The sequence below is a fragment of the Anguilla anguilla genome, chromosome 3 (genome assembly GCF_013347855.1).
Source record: "Anguilla anguilla isolate fAngAng1 chromosome 3, fAngAng1.pri, whole genome shotgun sequence".
Lineage (NCBI taxonomy): Eukaryota > Metazoa > Chordata > Actinopteri > Anguilliformes > Anguillidae > Anguilla > Anguilla anguilla.
In genome coordinates, this window is record NC_049203.1 from 9,405,541 (window position 1) to 9,432,419 (window position 26,879).

The following is a 26,879-nucleotide window of genomic DNA, read 5'->3' on the forward strand; positions in this document are numbered from 1 at the left end:
GCAGCACCTGACTGGAATCGAGCGGTCAGGGGGAGGAGCCAGGCGGACAAACAGAGCGGTGGTGAGCTGCGTCCGGATTAGCGTAGGTAAACCAGATCTGCTGCACTATCAATCTGTTTTGCACACTGTGTAATCTTTTAAGCCATTACGTGCGGGGGGGGGGGGGGGGGGGGGGGGTTGTGGGGGCGAGCAGTGGAATAGCAACAGAGAAATAAATATTCATAAAATCAGAGATGAAAGACATAACCATATGTCTGTTTGTGCGCCCGGTATTAGTTATTGGACCCTTCCGGTAACGAGTGTTCCTGAAGTATTATGAGTGACGTGCTTGGCCAAGAAGGTCTTTATTTCCTCAAGGGGGAGGGGGGGTACGATGGAGGGGGGGGGGGGAGCAGTGCTGCACCTGCAGCCCTGTATAATCCGCAAGTATTTCCATCACACAAGGAGGCAGCTTCCCTTTCCAGACCAGCGATGGCTTAGCTTCAGCCGCCGGCGAGAATACCAATATCTGGCTCGCTCTTTGACAAATTCGGGAGGTTTCGCTTGCTGCTCGCGGAGCCGGGTGCAAAGACTGCCGGTGCAGAGAAATAGAGACGGAGGGGGGCTGAGTGTGTGTGTGTTGGCATGGCGACAGGAGGGGCCGCACAGAGAGGGTGAGAGTGAGAGAGAAAGAGAGAGAGAGTGAGAGAGAGAGAGCATGTGAGAGAGAGCGAGAGAGAGAGAGTGTGTGTGAGAGAGAGAGAGAAAAAGAGAGAGAGAGTGTGTGTGTGTGTGTGTGTGTGTGAGAGAGAGAGAGAGAGAGAGAGAGAGAAGGACAGAGAAAGGGTACAACATGAGCATCGGAGTGCAGGAGAAATAGAAATATAGGGAAGAAATAGGAAATGGGGTTAAGGTGGTAGCAGTTTACCACAGCTATTGGAAAAGGTTTGCACATACAGCCATGGGTGCCCAGAGAATGTGTACAGTATGTGGTCTCTGCAAGACAGGAGAGGCAACGACGGGGAAGCACTTCCTCCTACACTCTGAAAAATGTCAAGGAATAAGAAAAGTCTATTTCAACAAATGTCCTTCCCTGACTAATGAAGAAAAGCTGTCAGCTTCCTGTTAGGGGAAGAGCCAATAGCCCAGTCACAACAACATGTCTCAACCTGTCATAAGAACCATAGCGAGGAACCATTCAACGCTGAACACAAATAATGGAATGGAGATTAAGCGTTGTTGTAATATAAAATAGGTAAGCACATGATTACCGTGGGATTATAGTATTAAAACGACAGTGTTTTCTCTTATTCGTTGGTTAAAAGGCAATTTTTTTGGGGGGAGAAAAGAAGAGGGAGGCTTTTCATGTGACTTTATTTAAAACACTGAAATCAGTCATTTCCAGTAAAAGATTAAAAGATTCACTAAAGTGCACTCGATCAAACCTGGTCATCAGAACGCATTGAGAAGGCGCCCCTCACCCCCTCCTCACGGTAATCTGAACCTCGTAGCCCTCCTGAGCAGCCAATCGGTGTGCACGCCCAATACGGTATAAGAGAGGGGTGAACTGTGTCGGTCTGCACTCTGACTCTGACTGAAGCCTGCGCGTGATTCGCCGGGGTGGCGGCAGCGGAGGCGGGCCGCGGCCGTCGGGGGCGTGTCCTTTATGGCAGGCTCCCCGCGTGGGCCCCGGATTGGGCCACGCCGTCACGCTGCGCTCCCCGACCGCCGCAGGGTCAGGCGGGGTCGCGGCGTGTCTGGCCTTGCTTCCGCGGACGGCGGGAGGACGGCGGGGGAGGGCGGGGGGGGGGGGGGGTGATTCGGGACGCGGGCCGATATTTTGACAGCTCCTCGCTGAAGTACATTAAGGCCCCGCTCTCGGACCGCCGTATCGCTGTAAAGGGAAGAGAAAACAGCGGGATGGGGTGATGGAAACCCAATTGACAATCTGCACCATGCGGATTGTGTAATTCCGGCGGTATAAAATAACCGCCAATTTTCTTCGTGCTCCGTAGAGTACCGGCCTGCTTTCGAGTGCTTTTTTTCAGATGTGCTGTTGCTCATTCTGCCTGCTCTGTTATTTCGATGTACTGTATCAGAATTTTGGCCCGCAAGTTATCCTGCTCTTATTTGACCTTTGCGGTTTTTTTTTTTTTGCTTTGCGTTTCCAAAATGTCACGTCGTCAGGCCCCGGACCCCAGGGTCTGGTACCGAATCTGGACCGTGCCGAATCTACCAAATGGCCGACAGCCCCGTAGGGCGACGGATTTTTGGCTGTGGCGCCGCCCGGTGAGGCGTGGGTTCCGGTTGGCGGGTTCATCCGCGTCTCATTGCGCACCAGCGACTCCTTCTGGTCAGCCAGGCGTCCACCGGCTGCCTGCACTAACCACACCTGAAATGCCCTCCTGCGAGAGCTTAACCAGTGGACCTTGGGTGTGAAAAAGAATAAAACAGTGGCTGACATCACATATTTCAGAGGAGAACTTGTCTGCACTTCTCCAGAATTGGCAAGAGGAGGTTGCGGTAATGAACACAAACAAAGCTGGGCATTCATAATTGATAAACAGTGGGAGTAAAATTTAAAAATAATGAATACATGAAACCATACAGTATATATTGTTATACTCAGTGTTTGCAGAAGAATGCTGGTTCCGCTGTATTATGAAAAGAGCTAAAGAAAAAATGTAATGGAGAAAACTAAGATTGACTTTGAAGAATCCATTTCCCTCTGAGAGAACATTAGCTTGAAGTGTGAAGAAAAAAAAAACCTCAGAGCTGAAATGGCCTCAGGTGAGAAAGTGAAGCCTAGGGATAGTTATGGGTGTTCAGAGCCAGTATGGCTGCGGGGTAGCCGCACTGCCCTGACTTAATGAAGCCCTCAGTACTGTAAATGGTAGTAAGTGAAATAGCAGTTCTCGTGTTGGTGCTACCTATGATGCATAGTTAGAGCCGTGGGGTCACCTCTGCTGCTGTCTGATGGCACACTTAGTGATCTCTGCCTTCCGCCTATTGACGGAAATGCTCCATGGATTTGCGGCTGAGGCGTTATCTTAGCTCGTGCAGACTGTAGAGGTGGCTCCAGCTCTATCACAGTCACAAGGCTCTTGGAGGACAATCATTTCACCGGGCGGTGGCTTGTGAAAAAAAGAGTGAACTTGATGAAGCGCTAGAGAAAGATGTTGTTTATACCATAAAGAAATTACTGCATATAATTGACTTTTGCACACTCTTAGATGCGAGTTTATTGTGTGTGTGTGTGTGTGTGTGTGTGTACATGTGTGTGTCATTTCGTGTGTGTGCCTGTAGAGTCTTTTATGTGCCATGTGTGTTTGCACTGGTAGATGAAGCATTCAGATACAGTCCTGGCGAAGATCTGGAAAATGAGATGGTAGTTCATTAGTCATAGGAACCTTGGTTGAAGTATTACCCCTGGAGAGGCATTCACGGGTAGAGGTGGAGGGAGGCGGGGGGGGGAGGGGGGGGTGGAGGGTGTGAGGGATGTTTTATGCCTCACTGAGCCTCTTGCCCTGGGCATCAACTTGTAAGCAAGGTTATATTACCTTTGTGAATGGCTGTGTGTGTGTGTGTGTGTGTGTATCAGAGACTGTGACTGCATGTGTGTGTGATTATGTGCATGTAGGAAAAAAGAGTTGGACGTCACGCATACACAGACAGACACACATATTCACACACACGAACGCACACACACGTACATCCATATGCATATACTTTTGTTTGTGTGTGTGTGTGTCTGTGTGGGCACATGAGCGTATGCGTGTGTGTATGCGTGTGTGTGTATGTGTATGTGTATGTGGGCATGTGTGTGAGTGTGTGCATGTGTGTTCTTGTGTGTGTGTGTGTGTGTGTGTGCGGGCATGTGTGTGCGTGTGCGTGTGTGGGCACGTGGGCGTATGCGTGTGTGTGTGTGTGTGTGTGTGTGTGAGTGAGCATGTGGGCGTATGCGCATGTGAGTGTGTGTGTGTCTGTGTCTGTGTCTGTGTGTGGGCATATGTGTGCGTGTGTGTGTGTGTGAGACTGCGTGCGTGTGTGTGTGTGTGTGTGTGTGTGTCTGTCTGTGTGTGTGTGTGGGCGCTCGCGGGCCGTGTAATCCCTGGAAGTACAGGATAAAGACCTGCCGGGCCATTTCACGGCTGGTGTATCCAGGGAGATCAGCTGGAACTGCAGTCAATAGGATGCTCTGTTTGTGTCCCACAGCCAGTGCACTGCGACTCTTATCTCTGCCTCCCCCGGCCCCCAGCCCTGCCCCTGCCCCTGCCCTGGCCCTATCCTCCTTATCTTGACAAAGCCACACACCGAGGGAGGTGCCAAAACCGATGTTTAATCGCTCTGCCCTCCCCCCCCCCCCCCCCCAAGGACTGAGCTGCACCTCCCTGAGCCTGTCTGCAGCTACTCTAAATAGGAGGAGACGTGCCCGTACCTCCTCCAGGAGACAGGGATAGTGGCGTGTTGCCGTTCTCCTCGGTGATCGGTGCTAAGGAGATCCGGCTAAGTGAAAAATAAGGCAGAGGCCCCGAAGTGCGAGCATTCAAAACAGGGATTTGGGGATTTCGGCTCCTCTGACGACACAGCCGAGGGCGGGCCCGGGGATCCTCCGTTTATTTCTCTGGTGGAAAGTGCGGTCCCCTTCCCAACACGTCCCGTATCGCGGTTGGTGGGTGAACAGGGGATTCAATTCAAACACTGACACCAAGCTCCTAATGAAAAATCACTAATCCTCAGACTGTTTCTTCTGTTTGGAAGATACTGTGATTGAATCTGGCTTTGATAGCACGCTGTGGGCACTGTACTTGCCTTTCTATTTGGTGTTGGTGCTGAGGACTTGGCCAAAAGTGATTTTAGGACCCCCCCATCCCCCCATAATCCCTCACTATCTATTTCTCTCAGACATATGTCTTAGGAGGATACCTTGTTGTTGGTTGTTTTAAGTGTATGTAGTTGATGATACTAACACCGGTGCCAGAAAGTCTGAATTTAGATATCACATTAATACAGGCTTAAAACCTGTATGGACACTTCATAATAATTATTTAAGTGAAAAACACTTCACAAATAGAGGACGGTTGACAGCATGTTATTAAGGAGATAAATTCTGCCTTACGGAAAGTCCAAATGATATGTACAGTTCTTAAATGTAATAGACTAATAATGTCCATGTTATGCATTTATCCGTTTGTTTATGTGTCACCCTAATATATGTATACCCTAGATTATCACACATCCTCATTAAACCTGAGAACAGGACAAGGACTGCATTGTATTTGCTGATGCTCTTCTTCTTGCTGTTGCTCGTACACTTGTTCTCCGTAGAGACAAACGTGTTAAAACACATTTTCGTGATCCAGCGCTTTGTATTTGTTGATCTTATTGAATGAAGGGCCCTGTCTGGGAACCTCTTAGTGGACCCTGAGCTGTTGGTGTTTTTGAGTTGCAGATATGAGCTTGTCTTTACTTTCTCAGAGCACGTAAGTGACTTAAACAGATATGCTCGCGGGGACTGTCCCTTGACAGAAGAACTGTGACAGGAATCAGCACTTCAGATCATCCGCAAGCAAATCATGCTGTTTCATCATCAGCCTATTAGACGCAGCAGTAATTCTTTGGTGCAATTACCAGAGGATGTTTGGGGGGGGGGGGGGGGGGGGGGGATGTAACGTTTGACCCCCTTATAAGTTTAACAGCAGCTCCTTTGACAATCACCTTTATTGGAAATGTCATGTGTCGTGTTTCAGGAGTGACAGTGCCTCTGTGAGTGAGCCAAAATGGCGGGCTGTCCAATGGTAATGTGTGGGACGTTTGAACAAGTTGTGTGGCGGAACGAGCCATCTATGCAATCATTCCTCCGGGATTGCTTCTCCCTCTCCCTCCGCTCTGTTCAGAGTAACCAAAGAGTGGTTTTTACCTTTAATGCTCAATGAAATCTTTTCACTAAGATCTCTATATGTAAAAATAAAATGCTGGTAAGCACACTGAATTGTAAGAACAACCCCAGTGTAACAATGGAAAGGAATTCGGAGGAAAAACGCTGTTTAAATACTCCGCACGTAATTATAAAGCACTTCATTTCAAAAGATTTTTGGCTTAGTCAAAACGTTAAATATTCATGGAATGCACAATCTATTAATGTCATGTCATTATTTATTTTTCCTCATCTTTTTTCAGCATAATAGAGCTAATAAAAGCAGTTTAGTTTGAATTCTGAGTAACTTTGTTTTGTGATTGCTGCCAAATCTCAAATGAAGGGAGGGAATTTGTTAATTCATGTTCAGCTGGCGGCAGCTCGAATTTAGAATTAGTTGGCAATACACGGCAACAACTTTCATCCTTAAAACTAACTGACTTTCATTGTTAAAAATAACTGACGTTTATTGTTAAAAATAACATAGGCTGAAATACAATCCAAGTTAATTTCATATTGTTGCCATGTGGCCAGTACCTTTAGCTTAGCCTAGGTTCACAGCTTCGCATTGCGTTGTGTGCATTACAACCCGTGTACGATTTCACTGTGCATAACCACAGTATTTCTGGGCATGGTGGTGGATTTCCTCTAGGTACTCTGGTTCCCTCCCAGTATCCCAAGACATGCAGGTTTGACTTCTTGGTAAAGTAAACAGGGCATTGCTGTAAAAGAGCATGTGTGCTCAGTCAACCTACCCTGCATAAATAAAGGTTAATACTAATTCAGTTAAACGCTATGTTTAAAAAAAAACAATCACGACTTTTTTCACTAATAGCACGTTAATAGACCCTGCCAGCGATTTATGAAATCTTCTTAACAAATATTTTTTTAAAGAGTTCATATGAACATTCTCAGCTTCTATATTGCAAGGATAATATCACCCAGAACTGACAAGCGGGGTGAATTTTATCTTCGATTTATTTCAAACGGAGTGCTCTATGGCAGCTACTGTTTTGTCCAAGTAAAACAGCGAAATGCCCTGAATCAGAGTTAACCTCAGTTACGCTTTAATATCACGGGGACATCATTCCGTCTAGTTTGGTTCCATTCCAATGGCTGCATTACTCAGCTAATATACTCTATAAACCACCAGCAGCTGTGGTTTATTTTTGATCAGTCGGATAATTAGGGTTTTCTCGTCGGTTTGCGGTTTCTCATCACCGTGGAGACTGAACAATAACCGAACACAACTGGATGCTCGTTCACCTGGCTCTGGCACACTGTTGTTTGTCAGGTTCACTTGCTTGCAAGTCCCTCGGCCCGCACCTCTCCAAACAAGGTGTGTGTTTTCTTTGTCAGCGTGGCACCGTTTTTAAAAATAACCGATATCGTTACGCGTGAATACACAATAGCTAATATGGAAATTCACAGGACTGGATTCTGAATCATCATTCATATACACTTCAAATTTCATTCAGTGTTTGTCTGAAAAAAAAAAAAATCACGTACAACCGAACTGACAACAAAACTGTTACTGAAAAAAAGATTAAACATTTTTAAAAAATGTAAGGAATACTGAACAGATTCTTGCAGTTGTAAGGGCATTGACATTGTTACTGAATCTGCCTGGTCAAATTGAGACTAGATTTTGTTACTCAGTTCATTAGTGTGCAGCAGGCTTTTAACAAGCGACTGGTTCATTTTCAGTGGTTATTTAAACATCTGTAATGAGATGTGCACTGTGAACAGGCATCTGAAAGTGACCCCTTATTGAGGCACAGATAATATGTTGGGCTTTAAATTATAATTAAAATGAGCTGCAGTATGTAGAGGAGGGAAGTTTGTGCCAATTTGCGAAGTGACAAAGGACACCCTGGTGTGTGTCTACGGCTCCAAAAGTGGCAGGTAAATTTCCCAGCAGGTGCTGATCACGCTGGACTGAATTGACCTGTCATTTCTCATACATAAAAAACTGCCGTTTCGATTTTTGGGTGGGAAAAATTGTTCCTCTGTAATTCCAAAGTGATTTATTCAGCTCTTCTCGGTGAGTAGAATATTCAGAGGAGAATTAGACTTGCAAAAAAACAACAACAAAAAAACATTAAGAACAGGATTAAGTCAGATTTCTTTCTGTAATGTTACATGCCATATGTTCATTCTTTTTTGTCTGAACTCAAGAAAGAATTAGCAACTCTTTTGCTCATTTGTTGCTGCAATGAATAAAATTAATGCGGGATGATATTTCATATTTCTGAACTGGGGAGTGATGATTAATTCGGTTGGCTCCCCTCTGCCGAATGATCTTCCCAAAAGCCTACCCATACCGAAACCTTAACAACAGCCCAATAAAATCCAACCCCGAGAGACTCCTCCAAATTAAACTGCTTTTTTGCGTTGGCTCCCTTAGGTGTGCGGTAAGAGAATACCTTTTAATTACCACATCAAAGCGGCAAACAATCTTTCAAATGGAGTGAAATTCCCCCGTGGTGAGAATATACTGTTTTTCATTTTTTTTTTAATGGCAATATGCGCCGTCCGTCGGGAGCCAGTCTCCGGGTTCCAGAGGCGTTCTGAGTTTTTTTTAGCGGTGACTATAAACTGTTTTTTTTTAATTTAACTTCATTTTTTAAAAACTTGAACGCAGTAGCGTGTGTCCCGAGGCGGCCCCCTTTGTTCTTGGCGAGAGGCGCTGTGGAACGTTTTGCCGAGGGGGCGGCCTGTGCCGCACGTGAACTCAGAACTTTTTTTTTTTTGGTAAAAAGTCGAAGAAGTGGCATCTCGGCGTTCAGGTGAAAACCGGCTACATTTGGGTTGAAAAGTGAAAGTTTTTTTTAGCCGACTAGGATGTCGCCAGGCCAAATCCCGGTAAAAGCTGCAGCTGTATCGGGGTTAACTTAGTGCGTTTATGTCAAAACATCTCTCAGCCTAGATTTTCTTCCCTCTTGATGTGTAGATTCTTTTGCTCTTTGGGAAAGGACACGTGCCCCCCCCCCCCCCCCCCCCCCCCCTCCCAGACAATAACCGAGGTGGGTCTCATTTTACAATTTGCACTCCTAGCAGGGTTCAGTATAGGGCTCAGTATGAGGTTCAGTTCAAAGTGTGACTGCTACCTGCTACCACACACACACACACACACACACACACACCTCTGTATTCAGGTCAATGTCCTGTCAATTATGGTCTTTGTAATTAAAACTCAAAACAATATGCACTCTCCTGAATTCTGATATGTAGCTGTATATCTGGTTTTAGTTTATTTATTTATTGTATTAAGAAACAGATAACGCTAATAAAACAGATAAATCACCGTTTGCTCATTCTCAGGCTGGCAGACTCAATTAACCATCACGGGTGAAGCCATCATTGCTGCTTATTGATGGTTTTGCCACCGACATTATAACGGTGCTCACATTCCTTTATTGTGCTGTAGTAAAGGGAATTACTTTCAGCAAATGTCTGTGCTACAGATTCACAGGGAATCTTTGCTGCGATTGTTCTGGACTGATGATTTGTTTATGGTTGGTTCTCTGGTCTGCTGTGCGTGTAATGCAACACATTAGCCCTGTTCAACACTGGATCTAATGTGGTTCATGACTGCGTTAGCCCTGTTCTGGAGGGCAGTTAGCCTGGCTTATTAGCCCTGTTCTGCAGTATAATTAGCCCTGTTTTGTAGTATAGTTAACCTGGTTCAGGCCTGCATTTGCCATGTTCTGGAGTACAGTTAACCTGGTTTAGACCTGCGTTAGCCCTGTTCTGGAGTACAGTTAACTGGGTTCAGGACTGAATTAGCCCTATTCTGGAGTACAGTTAGCCTGGCTCAGGACTGCATTGGCCCTGTTCTGGAGTACAGTCAACCTGGTTCAGGCCTGCATTAGCCCTATTCTGAAATACAGTTAGCCTGGTTCAGGACTGCATTAGCCCTGTTCTGGAGTATAGTTAGCCTGGTTCAGGACTGCATTAGCCCTGTTCTGGAGTATAGTTAACCTGGTTCAGGACTGCATTAGCCCTGTCCGGGAGTATAGTAAGTCTGGCTCTGTTATACACTGCAGTTAGTCTAGCCCAGGACTGTGCAGGCTAAGAGTACAACAAAAAAGTGAACAAAAGCCATTTTCTTCTTTTCCACATTGGATTGTGCCTCTCATATCTAAAAAAAACAAACCCTTTATTCATTGTGCATGATAACTCTGTATGCTCTGTATCTCTGATTCATCATCGCAAGGCCTGTTATTTTGTGGACATTGGCACAATTCCGAGAAAAAGGGCATATGAAAGGATGTTTTTTTCTTTCTTTCTTCTTCGGATAATAGAACAAATTAGTTTTGTAGCATTTCATGTGAGCACATGTTTTTTAAAAAAAGAAAAAACCTTGAGCAGACATTGATTAATACAAGGGAGATTCGGCCTTTCAATGAAGGTTTGAAATGATGCAGAGCTGTTTAATTTCCACTATTATTCACATTCGAATGGTTTATTGAACACGAATGAGACTGGGGCTAAAATGGGATTATATAATATGTTATTCATATTCAGTTTTTGTGAATATTTATCGCAGAATTTCAGCTTGTTGATGCCAAGAAAGGCGAATCACACCTGTAGAACTTCAGCATACAAACAGCTCATGCTTTTCTCCCAGGTAAGAGAAAAGGACAGAACAATTTACAGCATTTCTAAGACAAATTTAGATGCGCCAGATGAATGAAATACATTCAAATTTCACGTTACAAAAAAAGTAATTTGATTGGAATTATGCACTGGTATATTTGATTTTCGATTCTGAATTAAATTAATTTAGTCTTTTCCAGGTCAGCTTTCTCAATGTGTGAAATATTTCTTTAACGCGTACACCCACCCACACACACACACATACACACACACTTTGCCCCCTCCGCGTTTCCCCTGACTGTGAATGATTGGATGATTGACACCTTCAGGGTAAATTTGCCGACAGGCTGCACAGATGGTTCGATATAACTGTCAGCAAAGCGTGAACAGGTGCATTATTGAAGACGGTGATTCTGCCTTTGCTCCTGTTTTTCCCCTCACCACCCAGGTGAGAATGCGAAGGTCGTGTGGCTGGCGAAGGTGCCAGGTTCCTCAAAACGCCTCCCTCCTCATCTGCAAAGACACGCGAGCAAACTGGCATCTTTAAGAGGTTGCCTGTTAATGCATTTACATCCTAACTCCCGAAGAGAAACGCTCATATAAATCCCCTTCGTGGTTGTGTCCAAAAATAGGTGCGTAATTAAAATTCCTTCACCCTGATATCGCTAAAGAGCGATAGCCAATTAAGGTCATGTCCATGTGTACACTGGACATTTCTGGCCAAAGTTCCCATGGTTTTGAAAATCTGGATATGTAGTGTGTGAGCATTACTAGGGTTTCTGTTTCCAGATGGATTGAGGTAAATTAGAATAAATGGCTAAAATGATGTGTAGCGGTATTTAGTGTTCAGGATAGGGCCCTTCCTTCTACATGGCACATGTCACAGAGATCATAGCCATACAAAACTGTACTTGTTTCCTTGAACCAGAAGTCTTTTGATTTGTGGTTCACAGCAGTGCATCATGAGAGTTCAGGTGACATCTACAGGGGTTCCCCTGGCAACAGCATCCCCAACAAGAGGTCGTGCTGGTAGAGTCCCCCGACCCTCTATAGCCCTAACTAGAAAGGGTCGGATACTTTTAAATTCTCATTTTTCTTGTTTTCAGAGCCTGTGGTTCTTTACTGTTGTTTGTATAATGTAGTTTTATGCTCATTAGGGCAGTTCTGTTCTTGTTTGTTTAAGTTAATTTAATGTTGGGACTAATCCCCCCCCCCCCCCCCCCCCAGGGAATTGCTGGACTTCGCTCCTTGGTCTTCGCTTTTTGTGTTTGCATTGCATGTCAGTCTGGATAAGAGCATCTGCTAAATAGCATTAAAGTAAAGAGCAGGCAGTGGCAGGACGACACGGTTTACAGTCATTAGAGCCAAATCTGTCGCGTCCGGACACTTTGCTGCATTGTCTCATTCGGCCAGAAATCGAATGTGATGCCAGCAATCGTTTCGCGGCTGTAAATGTTGCCGCTTGCAGAATGAGCTGGAATCTAATGATGCCGGGCGTTTTTTTTCTCTCTGTCTATTGCCAGTTTATTTGCCCGTGTCTTTTTTTTTAATGAAAACTTTATTTAAATTCATGTAAATGGGGACAATACATATAACATGTCACATAATACACACAGAAAAATATCAAACAGACAACATCTAACAATTGCTTTATTCTCCAATGAATGCCCCACTTCTTTCTTATATTGTGAGTTCTTATTTTTAGTTCTGTTATTATTTGTTTTGGTACATTGCCCTGTATGCTTCATTGAGCAGACCTGGGGAAATCCATGAACAGTAATGTCTGGGGCAAGCTACTCAAACTGAACCTCAGAAGAGACCTTCAGAGCACAGCTGCACTGCACTTTTCTGGTCTGCTCTTTGCTTCTGGTGTGAATTATAGAAGTTCTGGTTGGGTGAGAGTTTGACTCACCTCTTGCTCTCTGTGTCCGTTTCTCCAGGTTATAGAATGTCTCTGACGTAGATTCCATACCAGTTTGCCATTAATTAAATATAAATGTATGTGTAGAGAAATAGCCATTAAAGCCCACAGATTCGTATATAAGGTATAAAAATAATGAAGACCTTTTGAAAATAAATAAATAAATAAATGACAATTAATAATTGTTCATAAAGAAGCCCCAATACCATACCATGATGACAAGCCTATTTTATTCAGGTTATTCAGATATTTGTTTTATTTTTTTTTCTTCAACTGAAACACATTTTTTATACTGCCCACTACAGGAGGATTTGGGTTTGGTCTTTTAGAAACCATGTTGTTCAAAGCTAGTTGTTGCCAATCCAAGCTAAACATGATGTGAATGTGCATTACAGAATGGACATGACATGCCACAGCTCAAGTTTAGAGATGTCTTATCTGTCTTAAAAGATGCTTCAGATTTATGAAAAAGTGACTGCACTTTGTCACAACTTTTCCTAGATGGTAAAATGAATCATGGTCATGGTGTATCTGTACGATACCATACATGAAAAGTTGGTCACAGTACTTCTCATATTTCTGCTATTGTGACCTTAGCGGCGAATGGAGAACGCGCAATATATTAAATATGTTCACTAATAAGCACCTCTTACCCCCATTTCAACTCCCCTGCAATTAATAATTTTTCTCTTCGATTTGAAATCCTCGCATGTGCACTCAAAAGTGATATCTAACACAGGTGTGTGTATTTGCATGTATATATACACATACACTCACATACATAGAAAGATACATTGATGGAATGCAAAAAATTACACTCAGTGTATTAAATTACGTTGGAGAGTATGGATGCTTGGGGTATTTATACGTCATTATTGGGTAAGTTGTTATCATTATGGTGATTTCATGAATGATTTGCCAATTTTAACACATCACTTGCCACTTTACCAGTGCTAATGGAGCACTTAGGCTTTTCATATCTGATTAATTACTAGTCCATTTTACATTTAATGCATTTAGCACATTTAGTTCTTACACAGGGCAACTTACACATCTGACATCCTTTACATGTAATCTGTTGCTGAAACTTTATTTAATGAGGCGATTTCGGTTAATTAGTGGAGTTGCAAGCCCAGTCCTCAAACTCGTTATGCTACACAATGAGCCACTATGTGCTCACACGCACAGACATAAAGCATGTTTATTGCCAGCGTGTTACCTTTGAGTTTCCGTAGAGAATAGACTATGTAGGGAAATGTGCTTGTCGTAATTAGCATTAATAATAATTCTTATCAATTCCAATCTATTCACTGTAACAGAAATCCCAAAAATGCAGCATCACTAGTTTCTCCACTTCTTGCAAACAAAAGAAAACTTGGGAATAGACAACAGACCCAAACATGGACTGTTGTACAGACGGAAGCCTAATTCCACGTATATAAAAAATGCATTCTTTTTAAATGAGAAAAAAGGCACACTAGTGCATTTAGGCTATTTAGCGTTCTTCAGAGTATCAGGGCTTTTAACCCAGCTTGACCCTCGTGTTCACAGAGGACTGGCTATCTTGAACTAAGGTCCCTTGAGGTCTTCCTCACACCGCAGGAGGAAGAAACCGATTCCTGACCTCAGCAGAATCCTCCCACTCTCTCCCCCTGGCACTGACTTTTAGCCCGAGAGCTGCACCCAAAAAATCTTTAGCCTGACCGGAAACCCTGGCCCGAAGGCGGCAGTTCTTCCCCCATCAAACGCTCATCACTTCAACAGGACGGCCCCTGTTAATGCGCCGAACGTTCGCGCTGTTGCTCCTGCCAAAAACGACCTCCCTCTTGCTGACTGAAGAAAATAAACAGCCTTCTCCTTTGATTGCCTGGAGAGATTTGCCTCTATTTTTGGCTGATGATTCAAATACGGTCTGGGCAGGTGGAGCTGTAGAAAATAATGTTTGAAATGTAAGCTATGACACATAGGCAGGGTTTCTGTGCTAAGAGAGAAAGAGAGAGAGAGAGAGAGAGAAGTGATTTAATTGGAAGTGCTTTTGAAGCAATTTTTGTGAAGGCTTCTTATTTAATGAGTTCAATACAAACAGACAAGAGAGGGTTGCTATCTGCATGTTTCAGTCCTTATCACTAGAGGAAGTTTTAATGTGGAAATATTTTTCAGTGCGAATGAAATTCTTCACCTGTGCCGCTTTGACGTGAGCTCCTGGGCCTGTCTCTCAGCTGAAAACACTGCTCTTGTTCAGGCAGAATGCTCATAATTATGTGGGAAAAGAAATTAAACAACATCTCTAGTTGATTTAACAAGGAGTCGATGACATTTTAAGGGCTTTAACGATCACAAGCAATGTTCATGAATTTCACAGAAAATCCATCCTGATCCATCAGTAGAACTGACTGACTATTGAATTGGACATCAGTGTTGTCAGGTTTCCAGGTTACTCAGTTGGGTGTAGGCAAAGGTAGGGAGTTTAATATGAAGAGTGAGTCACATACTGAGACAGAATATACCTTCCCAGCATCCCTGGGTTTAAGGGAACCCCCCCGCCCCCAATGAAAGGCAGAACATCCGTACATTGACAGCAAGTCCCCTCACACTGGCTGCGCATCCCCCCCCCCCCGCCCCCCACACCACATTCCTCCCACACAGCACGTGCCTCGTTACTACAGCTTCCTTAGAGAGGAAGAGAGAGGTTATTCTTTTAGTTCAGACAGAAAGGAAGGCCTTCCTCACAGATCTCGCGTCTTTGAGACCTTGATAGCCTGTGGTGGTTCTGTAGTTTGAGCAGCAGCAGTACTGAAAACATCCTGTGTAATTCCTGGAACTAATGCACACAATGCTAACATTCTGACGCATCAAATCAAACGCTTTTTTTTTTGTTGTTGTATGAGGCTCTTTCTTCTCTACAGAGGTCACGTGTTCTCCAGCCGCGACGGCGAGTGTTGTGCATGTGGAACATCTGATACGATCCCCCCGTCATCAGCATTACGCGGAGCGGCGACTTGCCTGGTGAGGTCCGCGGCGCGCGGCTGCTCGAGCAGCCTCGCGTTTGTCTTCGTCGCTCTGCCGGCCGCGTGCGATTAAAGCTTCGGGGGATTGAGCGTGCGACGCGCTCGCAGAGCTGTCCCTCACCCTTAACAGCCGTCTTCGAACACGCCCCGGGGGGCATCCTCCTCAGCCTGGGAGCCCCCCCTCGCTGACGCACAGCCCCCGAGAAGAGAATCAATCCGAGGTGCTGGGAACGTCAGGAGCAGGAACCTGCGGGGGTCCGCGATATCAATATTCGTTTGATAAAGAAACGCATTCCTCGACTTTCCCGGCGATCCGTCAATATGTTATTAAAAAAAGGATTGGATTCCTGTCTTTGGGCTGAGAGCGACCTCGTCCTTCCCTCGCCCGTTTCGCTTATTAAAGCCGACCGTCCCTGAGCAGCTTCGCCGATGCATTGTGGGCCGCAGCGTTACGCCACCGCAGCAGCGCCGACATTTCGTTATGTCCCGGTTCGATGTGTACCCAGGCTGACGTCCGCTCGCGTCGACCTGCAACAGGGCGTGACCGCCGACTGCCCACCAAATGATGGCGCAGCCAAGGCTGCGGACGCTCCTCCCAGCATCACCTTCCACGTTTCCAGCGGACCGATGAAGTCCACATCTGGTATGTGGAGTAATTGGTGGGGGGGGCCTGAGCCAAGGTCTTGTCTCCAGTGGGGCACTGTGCGAGGGTAGGCTGCTGCAGCCTTGGAGTCTCACTCGCCTTGAATTCTTCTGGAAAAAAAAAAAAAAAAAAAAAACGAAAAAAAACCCTGCAGATTCGCCCCCGCTGGGGCCCTGCGGTCCCTGCGTTGCCATGGCGATGCCATCGCCGGGGTATGATGAACGAGGCCTGCCCTCCAAAATAAACGACTCGAGAGTTTTGTCGAATTAATATGCTGATTATTCATTATATTCCTGCAATAAAGAGGCCCAGAAGAGCTTCTGTTCACAGTGATAGGCTCGCCGGAATGTCACTTTGTCAGGGGATGGGGCGGGGGGTGGGGCGGTGGGGGGAGGGGGGGGGTGGGCGGTTGGAGGAAGAGACCGGAGGGGAATGAGAGAAACTGGGAGAGACGGACGGACGCATTAGAAAAAGCTGAGGGTGGGCCTGATAAGAGAGATGGAGGGGAAGATGGAGAGGAGGGCATCAGCTGTTATTCATTCACATTGACAGGGCCATTAGAATAGACTGCCTGGTTGAATGGGCCGCAGTAAACATGTACTCTCTCAGGCTTAGGATTTAAATCTGCAGAGACACATCGGTACTTATATTAGCTTTCTCGTACAGACCCGACAGAGCGTCAGACTGTCCCTCTCCGTCCCACTGGGGGTGACACACCCGCTCTGCCCAGCAGAGCTTCAGAGCCACCTGACCCCCACCCTCCCTGTACGCCCACTCCCACCACACCTTCTCCGTCTAATCAATCAATCAGTTTACCCCGGCCTATGTCCCCAAAGCAGGTGGCAAGGAAAACTCCCTGTAAGACATGTATGAAACCTTGGTAGGAACCACAATCTGTTTGGGGGGGGGGGGCCCTTCCTCCTCTGGCCGGCTGAGGGTGTAGCAGTACAGAGGTGGGGTGGCAGGCTCGAGTGGTGGACCTACGGTGGGTAGACAGGCTTTGAGGTGACTTGGTCAAAAGGGGCACTTGAGAGAAGAGCTATGTGTACAAAACAGGCATAAAAAAAGAATAGAGTGGGCAACATGTAATCCCTTCCAGGGGTTTACTGTGGGATCATAACTACAAGGACAGAGACAGAACCTGCCTGTGAAAAATGTCTCATCTCTTCACCTGTTGAGACTGTTTGCCATGTTGATCCTACAAACACGCACACGCACACGCACACGCACGCACGCACACACACGTGCATGCACACACACGCACACACACATATACTCCATATCCAATCTTTGTCTCTTTGTAAAAAGAAGAGCAGCCTGTAATATTTGGACCGTGACACAATTTCTGTTGTTTCGGCTCTGTATTCCAGCACATTGGATTCAAAATTGGAGGTTAAAGTGCGGAGCATCCAATTTAATTTGAAGATATTTACTTCAATATTTACTTCAATATCAGGTGATGCCTGTGGGAATTGCTGCTCTTTTATGCATAGTCCCCTCATTTTTATACATGGGTCACCTGCGCATAATGGCCATTTTTCATTACTCGTTTATATATATGAAATCAGCTTCAAAAACATTATTCACTGTTTTCAGATTGAGTTTGTTATGGTGTCTGAAAATTTTACATTCTGTAAATAAGAATTCAAAGGCCTGCTTTTTTTTTCTCAGTGGTGTGAAAAATATCCATGAATCAGAAACTGTCCAAAGCCGTCATGCCTATTTTTCCATCCGATTTCTGGACAAATGGATTTCACACACTGGCTGGAAATCGACGTTTAAAAATTAGTGTGCCTTTTTTTTGTCGTGTACAACAGACGGCTCCAGACATCTGCAGTGGATCAGAACGTGTGACAGTCTCAGGGCCCACATTGCACGTTTGACTTGGAGGAATAATTGGATTTCTCCTCAGTTTGTCACCGAGAGGAATGCGGCGGCAGTGCTGCTCTACACGTGAATGTGAAGACTTTTATTTTGACATGTTACATTCTACCGAGAGATGGATGCGAAACCCGCGACTCCGCCTTATACACTCAGCCCCTCTAGCCCCTCTAGCCCCTCAGCTTTTGCTTCAACCGCCAGCGCCGAGCGAGTCTGAGCGAAGAGGGGAATCGAAGTGCAAGCCCTCACAAGGGACTTCATCAGCTTATAATTTTCCCATATTTCTGGGCGGCCATTTTCTGGACAGTTGGGCTCGCTGGCTGTGATGAATTAGTTTGGTGTTCAGACTCTGTGCGTGCGGGTTCATGAGTGCAGTCTCACCCGAGCTTCGCTTCTGAAAGCCGCCGGCCTCTTCCAGCCGGCTTACTGTCAGGCCGTCGCTGGCAAAAACTCGATTCCTCTGAACTTGAAAAGTATTCTTTCTTTTCTCATTGGTAGGGGTGGGGGGGGTGCTGGGGGGATGGGGGCTGTGGAGAGGACAGAAGCCAAACCTACATAAATAAGATATACACAGGCCCTGCATCGGCGCAGACATATAGACGTCCTCCTTAAGATTTTGCGGCGAACCGTGCAGAATGCCTCATTGACATTCCGGTGCTTAGTTTAGGGTTTATTTATGCGTTTGTTCGTATTTTGTTTTCCACAGCTGCGGAGTTTAAAGATGAAAGCCTGCGGGGCACCGCTGTCCTCCGGCGCATAAACCTTTTTAAAGCCGCGGCGCGCCGCGCTGCAGAACGGTCGGTGGCTCCTCCCGCGCGGGGCCCGGAGCACGGGCGTGAAGCGCTGACTGCGTGCTCAGCGGCTGAGCGGCCGCCGAGCTAATCGCCCCGGAGTTCATTAAAAAATATGTCTCTGCTTTGTCACCGGGGGTACCTCCTGCATCAGAGGGCATGTGCGGCGTAACGAGGCGCTATTAGTCCAATAATTAGGGGCTGCTGACTCTGTCTTGTGCAGTTATCAAAGCCCGCTAATGAGTTTTGCTGCCTTGTAATTTGCCGTGTTTGAAGTTTCGCTTAAATTTTTCCATGAAGGGTGAATTTTACGTAAATAATAATAATAATAATACTGCTTTTTTTGATTGTGGTTGTTGAACTTGATCTTCTCGAGGATTCAAGCTAATGAATTGGTTCGCTATAGCTTCTAAAGGTGACCTGGAAACAGCTGCATCGAGCTGATAACGCAGGCTAAAGGTGTGGCATCCATTCATTTATTTATTCAGTCGTTCACTAATTTGTTCATTTTTTTATTTGTTCAACCACCCACTGAAATCAGTAGGGGCTTCCTAATGAGACATGGTATGAATGTGAGATGCTGTCACCACTTACCGAATGAGAAGGATCTGAGCTGAAACGTAACCCGTAGTAATCCCTGTCAAACTACATTTCCCAGAGTCACTCTCTGCGTGCCTGAAGGAAGAATGCATATTTGTGTAAAAATCTGAATATTTAAAGCAGCCTTATTTCAGAAGGGGATGCTCTGAGATAGCTGCTCTCTGATGTTGCCACATGCGTGCCCACCTATCGCCTCTGGCTCCTTCACACGAGACGGTTCTTTGCAATACTTCACCAAAGTATGCGCACAAACGCTGATCAATCGAAATCAGCGGGTGGTACAACTACCGAATCAGCTCACTGTAGGCACTTCCCATTAGATAAAGCGAGGCGCTGAACAGGCGCTCCACCTTGCCATTTCAGGGGGTTCATTCATGCCGTCGCGTATCAACGAAGGGCGCAGTTGTCACGAGAGCGGAGGATTCGAGTGGCAGAGGATCTCAGAACAGAATGGCGCACAGCAGGCGTAACAGGAGGTGAAATGCAGAACTTGAGATTTTGAAGGGTCTGAAAGCTCTGGTTCAGCTTCCTATAACCTCCCACCGGCCCCTCTGCTTCACATTCTTTGGCACTTCAGAGACCCCTGGCGTGTTTAAGGTTGGGTGAAGCAGTTGCTAACGTGCGGTGATGTATATGGGCAGGAACTAGGCATTCCCTAATTTCCATGCATTAGGGTTGATTTATCACTGTTGGGTGATCACATAAAGAGAATAAATTCGGGTCAGCCGTATTATGGGGTTAGAGATCAGGGGCGAGTTGGGTGTATTTTCTTGATTTTGACCACAAACCACCGAATGTCCTTAAAGTCGCCATTGTAAAGCTGGCAGGTCGACAGGAACTTCTGTCTGCAAGTTGCCTACAAAACTCTCTGGACCACCTGATAATATACATTAAAACTGAAATATATATAAAAAAACAAAACAGAATGTGATTATCCCTTTAAGGAGAACTGGGGTTATTTAAAACAATTGTTCAGATGTGTTCACACTCTAAGTTTACTTTGAATCACAGGCATAATTTATCTGTGATCCAAAGAGTGTGAACATATCTGTTTTGTGCTTTTTTTGTACCGAGGATCTGCATTTCCCCAGTGAAAGGTAAATTAAATGATAATGCTAGGGTAAAATCCACTACTTCAAAGATTTGACACAATCAAAAGGTACATAAAAAAATCACACACCCATCTCCTGTTCCCACATATGGATATTTTTCAAAAAAAAACAAATGTACAGTACGCAGTGTACCTTTTCTGAATGTAGACATGGAAATGAGATAAGCCTCTATGTTACAATGCAATGAATGGAAGAATAAAACAAAAAAACAAGCTTAGCTTAGCTTTTTGATTACAGTGCCAGGGAAATGCGACGATGTTCCTTACTTACATATCCCTTCTGCTGTTATTTACTCTTTCTTCATCCACTTATTCCTGCTCCACCTATCCTGTCTGCTCCAGCCCATACCCGCTGCTCACGGATACCCAGTCATGTGGCAGCGGCCTGAGCTGACTCCTCAGACTGCCACGCCTTCCCATTGTAAATGCGTAGCCTGTCTGATGTGCACTGTCACTGTGTCGAGAAGCAGCGCTTCACGGAATCTCATTGCACGCTTTTTACGCTTTGATCTCGGTTACCTTGGATGACCGCCTTGCGCCCCTGTGAAGGATGGCGCTAAGGAGGTCAGCGTGGCGAGCGTGGGGGGTTGGGATTTTGGGGTTGGTGTTGGGGGCGGAGGGGGAGAGGTCATTCAACCTTTAGCAGCATGACATGGCAGTCTGCAGAGCAGTGCAAATTTATATTCTTCAGCAGTAGTTTTCTCTCGTTGGTCTCCCTTTGGTATTTCTCCATTTCTGCTTGTCGGTGTCTGATATGCCGAGGTCACCGTGGCTCCGCTGGGCATGGCCTTCAGGGAGCCCGTGAGGGCTAACAGAGAGTGGGGTGCGGTGTGGAGGGCAGGAAGTGTGTACCAGTGAGCTGGTCCCTCCACCTCTGCTCTTTGCTGACTGCAAGGGGTGGCTGAGGAGCCATGACAGCAGCCATGGGAAGCCAAATTACTCATTTTGGCTTTTACACCACAGCCCCCTGACAAAAAAAAATCAAGAAAAACTCGGAGAGTAATAAAACTCAAAGCGGGGAATGTTGGGACAACTACTCACAGTCATCGTCATCTCTCTCTCTCTCTCTCTCTCTCTCTCTCTCTCTCCAACAAATCTCTAGAAGCAAAAGGGAGAAACTATTTGTGCTTGTACGAAGCTCTGCAATTCATCAAAATGTTGTGCAGTTGGAAAATGCATTTAGGACATTGATAAAGGACTTGTTTTTCTATATTTTTCTTTTTACCTCTGAATGAACATCTGAATGAAATGGAACTGGTTTATCTTGGCATCTTAGCTCTCTCTCTCTCTCTCTCTCCCTCCCTCTCTCTCTCTCTTTCTCTCTGCCTCTGTCTGTCTGCCCCCCCTCTCTCTCTCTCTCTCTCTCTCAATTCAATTCAATTCAATTCAATACAATAAGCTTTATTGGCATGGTAAGGGTACACTTACATTGCCAAAGCATACACTCAAGTGACAAACATAACAGACAGGCAATAACAATAAACAGAATAAATATAAAATCCAGACCACAGAAATAAAATTCTACATCTAGAAGATAACGCATACAAAATGTCAATGAACTATAATAACTTTACTTTTTTGGTGTCAATGTTACTCCCTGTCCCTCAGTTTGTGGCAAGTGGCAATGTATTGTGCTGCCAAATCCACACATTCCCTTCTTTCTCCCAAAAGGAATGGCAGCTTCTCTGTCTCTGAGTGCATCTCAAATTGTGGGCAGAGTTTTTTCATTTTGAGGAAGAACAGTGACCTTGTCTCTCTGTATTTCTCACATTTCGTGAGGAAATGAAGCTCTGTCTCCACCTCTTCAATGTCACAAAGTGAGCACAACCTGTCCTCTCTGGGCAGCCAGGTCTGCCGGTGTCTACCTGTCTCGATAGCCAGGCATCTCTCTCTCTCTCTCTCTCTTTCTCTCACTATCTCTGAAAGCCCATAGACACTGCATCCCTCTGGACTGTGTTATAGCCATGTAGGTTCTATGACCTTCCAGAATGAGGGGACAGTAGCCATGCAGGCACAGTGGCTCTACATGACCAGGATAACGTTGCCCTGCAGGCACAGTAGGCTCAAAGGGATAGGGTTGCGTTGTTCTGATTTGCCCTACAGAACCAGGTTGAGTTGTGCTGCTTCAGTTTCCTAATAGTTTTCTGTTCCATTTTCCTCAGGACTGGATGCCACCAAAGACCCCTGCTTAAAGGTGCGCTGCCCCGCCCACAAGGTGTGCGTCACCCATGACTACCAGACCGCCATCTGCATCAGCCACCGACAGCTGCCAAACAGGTAGGGGAGAGGATCAAATGCGTGCTTTTGAGCTCAGTCAATCGACTGTCAACCTGAGCAACTCTTGCCGGACGGGTACCGTGTTCGTACTGAAAATGTGCCTTGCGGAAGGTGAGTGGACACACCTTCAGCAGTTGATGCTGAACTGCCCCTGTGTAGAAGCTGAATTGGCGCAGTGAGGTGTGTTCACATTGAACAGGCCATGTGAAAGAAAATGACTTGGCGGGGAGAAGAGTGTCGAAGCTGAATTTATAGCATGTCATGGGTAAATTGACACATAAAATGATTTAATGTATTTGGAGAATAGCTAACAGGAAGATGGTTTACAGACATGGGAAATTAAAAAGCTTGATAATGTAAAATACCTCTGTGCCAAGAAACGTGGTGCTCTGACACATCAATTTATACAGAGCATAAACTAGACCACACAGGGGGTCATTTTTAATTCCACAAATGTACCTCACATAGGGCTGAAACTCCCTGTCTGGGAGTAGTTGCCATTGAAAAGCTCTCCGCTGCCCTTTCCCAGATAACTTTGTGACCCAGTCTGGCCCTTCATTGGTTTTTACAGAAAGGCCATCGATTAGATTTTTCTCTGCTTACCTCCCGGCCCAGATCGACACAAGCTTGGCATCCACTGCAGTGTTAGAGACTCAATTTTTTTTACCCCACAGCTCGAATTGACGTGCCTCTGGCTTCGACTGCAACAGTAGAGATTAGGCCTCTCCACAAATCTCAGAGCCCAGATTGACATCTTCCCTGCTACCTTACTGCAGTGCTATTGACTGGGATCCCTAATATTTTCGTTGTCGCGATGACCGTGTTCTTGATGTCTTTTTTTTTTTGTTGCCGTGGTCGCTGGCGTGCCCTGCCTTCACATCGAGAGTCAGAACCCCGCCATTTTGGGTCATTCTGTAGTCCTGTATGGGGGTCACCTGTGAGGGTCAACCGGATGAGTAGGCACAGGGTACAGGCTTGAAGTGACCCTGAATAAATGTTGACGTGTTCATCTGGGGAGGGTGTGACTCAATATGCAAAGACCTCATACAGGCCGAGACGTGTCTGTACCTCCTCCCTTCAGCATGGCATCCTCAGTAACATGAGCGGGCTACTGTACAGAGTCTGTAAGCCTCTTTCCCTGCCACTTAGAGGCAGGGCCGGAGCTGGCTTATCATACATATGAGTGTTCGGCATGATGAGAGTGAGCCCACTTTAATGATGCTATATATTTCAGTGCAGTATATTATGCATTTTATTAAGTTATCATGTCCTTGTGATCATTTTGCTTTAAGTCTTGAATATGTAGGGAAAAAATAAATTTGAACACAAACATTAATTACAGACTGCCTGCTGCACCATCCGACTGCGCCAATATGCCACCCTGTGTGCCGCATCTGTTTTCTGATTCATACTACCAGGCTCAAAAAAAATTATAGGGGAAACACTGGTATTACAGGAATACACTTTCAGTGGGAGGAATGCAGCTTACATTGGATGACTGTGAAGAAATGCCATAAAAATAAATGTTAAACCTTATTGCATGAGTTTGATGTTATGTAATTGAAATAATGTTTTTTTTAGAATGGCAAGATATTAAATAGTTGATATCTATGCAAGGAGAATGGAAGCAGGACCACCAAACAATCATCATAGCTATCGGCATCGGCTGAGGTTTTCCCTAAATAATTGGAAATAGGTGTGTACCCCTGCTAATGCTGCTTCTGCCGAGGGGTTGTCTCCTGTCATACACAACTTTCCCATCAGTACAATGGCGCTTTGAGGACCTATTGCTGACTCAGAGTGAGCCTCTGAGGACCGCTGAGAGATTTTAAACACCGCCACCTGAGAAAGGTGTTCCTCTTGTGCGAGCGAGGCAGGAAGGAAGGGGGCGTCTGGAGATCAGCCCTGGATAAGTGTCGCACGCTGACAGGTCGCACGAACGAGAGCAGTACGACCCAACACCGATCCCGGGGACTTAATTGTGGACACCCCCCCACCCCCTGCCATCCAAATTTAATTTCTCCCAATCCTTTAACCTGCGACTAAAGCCATCCCTCCTTCATTATTTACGCGGAGGGCGAAGACGTTTCCCTGCTAATGAATTGCTGATTGCTCGCTGAGCTCTGGCGGCGGCCGTCTTTGGCAGGGGAGGCGGCTAAATTCAGCTCCGCCACCTCCAATCTGATAAACCGGAGCGACAGAGCGAGGTGGAGCCCGCTGGTGCGCTCTCTCTCTCTCTCTCTCTCTCTCTCAATCTCTCCCTTCATCCATCCCCCTGCCAGAAACCCTCACTCAGCGGCGTGAGCAGCTGTGGCAGAGTGCCCGTGTCTGTCCTGCCAACAGATGGGGCTCGGGCTGCTGCAGTGCCCCCCCCCCCCCACGACCCATCATTCCCATTCCCACAGAAATGAGCTACCTCTCTCTCCCTGTACAGTGACCGTCCCTGTGTCTGTGCGCGTATCACACCCAGGTCCATTTGTCAGTGTAGTAGAGGTCTGACTGGGTTCAAATGATAAAAATAAGGGCCACAACTGCAATAAAAAAAAAGTAGTCATAGATTATTTAATTCTGCTTATTATAAGGACACAGTTTCAGCTTTTGTGAACACACAGATGCAATTAATGAAAACTGTGAATAAATTCAGACTCTGTAATTTTGTTCTCTGTTTTTCATCTATTGCCACCCAGTCCGGGGATTTTCTGTAACTCCAGATAGTCTTGATTGTCCAGCGCTTGAAAACATCACGATTCAGACAGAAGTGTCCTCTCTGTCAACTAAGAGCTGTCGTTTTGGAAGTATAGCTGCCCTCCATGTTGTTTCCTCTGCATGTGACAGCAGGAAGAGGAGTTGCTCTTGTGGGAGGGTAGTTCTTCAGCAGGATTTTGAGGGTTTATTCTTCATCAGCTATGGGGGGCGGGGAGTCAGACACTGCTCTCCTCTCCTTTCCTCTCCTCTCCTCACCCTCCCCTCTCCTCCCCTCCCCTCCCCTCCTCTCTTCTCTTGTCCTTCCTCTACTAGTGGGCACACAGTGCAGTGTTCTGGTGCAGGGACATACCAGAGTTATAGTGAACAATAATACCAAGGGTATGCGGGATGACAGAGGGATTCATATTATTAATTATTAATTACTAATAATAACAGTTAATTATTCATATTTGGCTGTTGTCCCGACTCCTGCTTGGGATGTTCTTATGATCCAGCTGCTTTGTCAGCACAGTTGTATTACCTCAATATGAGAGAGGATGTACTGTACAGATGAAGGGAGGGGGGGACGGGGATGGGTTGGCAGAGGAGGGGAGGAGGGAGTGGGGGGCAGATGGTGTGCTCCCCCCCCTCGACCTGGCTCATTCATGCCTCCGTGTGCTTTCGGGGGGGGAGGGGGGGGTCACTGGGGGCAGACGTGAGCCTTGCGACTTGCGACTCGCGTCTGGAGAGCAGACGGTCAGGGAGCATTCAGCACGTGCACAGTCTGGCCTCAGCGTGCGGCTGTGGCACTGGACACGCCCGGGCGGAGTCATTCCAACACTGCTCGGGTCAGCCGGGCACCTGCGGCTCTCAGGATTGTGACATCACATGGGGTCAGGTGGTCTTCTTTCCCTCTGTGTTGTTCGTTCTCTGGGTGCTCGTCCATTCCAGGTGTGATGCGATAGGAGAGCAGCCTCCCCATACCTGACTATTATACATATATTTGAGTGAAAAGTTTAATTTATTTTTTGTTTTGTCATGGATTATTCTGTGGATTTGGATTAGTTTTCCCGGATGAAACATCAGCCCTAATTTTCCGTTCCAGTTGACATCTCTTATGGCATATTAGCTTAATATTGATTTGAATCAGGAAAGTTAATTGAGGCCTTATGCAAATGAAAAATATGTAATTAGGCTGAATTAAAAAAAAAAACAATCTTGGCTTCCTTACTGGGATCATGTAAAATCACCAGCTAGACTGCATTTTTCAGTTTGTGGCCAGAACTCAATCAACATTTGTCCTTTTCCCTTAATTTGTGAATCAATTCAAGTGTTGGCAAATTACCTAAATTAAAACCCCTAACTGTTTTTGTCAAGAAAAATAGTAAGGCTAGAATTCATTTGGAAGGCGGAGTTACAGATAAAGGTTGATTGAATCCAGGGCTGTGTATGGCTTTTGCTAGT

The 26,879-nt window shown here is 45.8% G+C and overlaps 1 protein-coding gene across 4 annotated transcripts in view; it reads left to right on the forward strand.

Annotated features, from left to right (window-relative positions):
- spock1 (SPARC (osteonectin), cwcv and kazal like domains proteoglycan 1) overlaps window positions 1–26,879 on the forward strand; it is a 225,440-nt gene that overhangs the window by 133,635 nt on the left and 64,926 nt on the right. For all 4 annotated transcript variants that reach the window (XM_035410321.1, XM_035410323.1, XM_035410322.1 and 1 more), the window contains one exon: window positions 22,616–22,730. In XM_035410321.1, coding sequence (XP_035266212.1) covers window positions 22,616–22,730 — 115 coding nt within the window. The remainder of the gene's footprint in view (window positions 1–22,615; window positions 22,731–26,879) is intronic.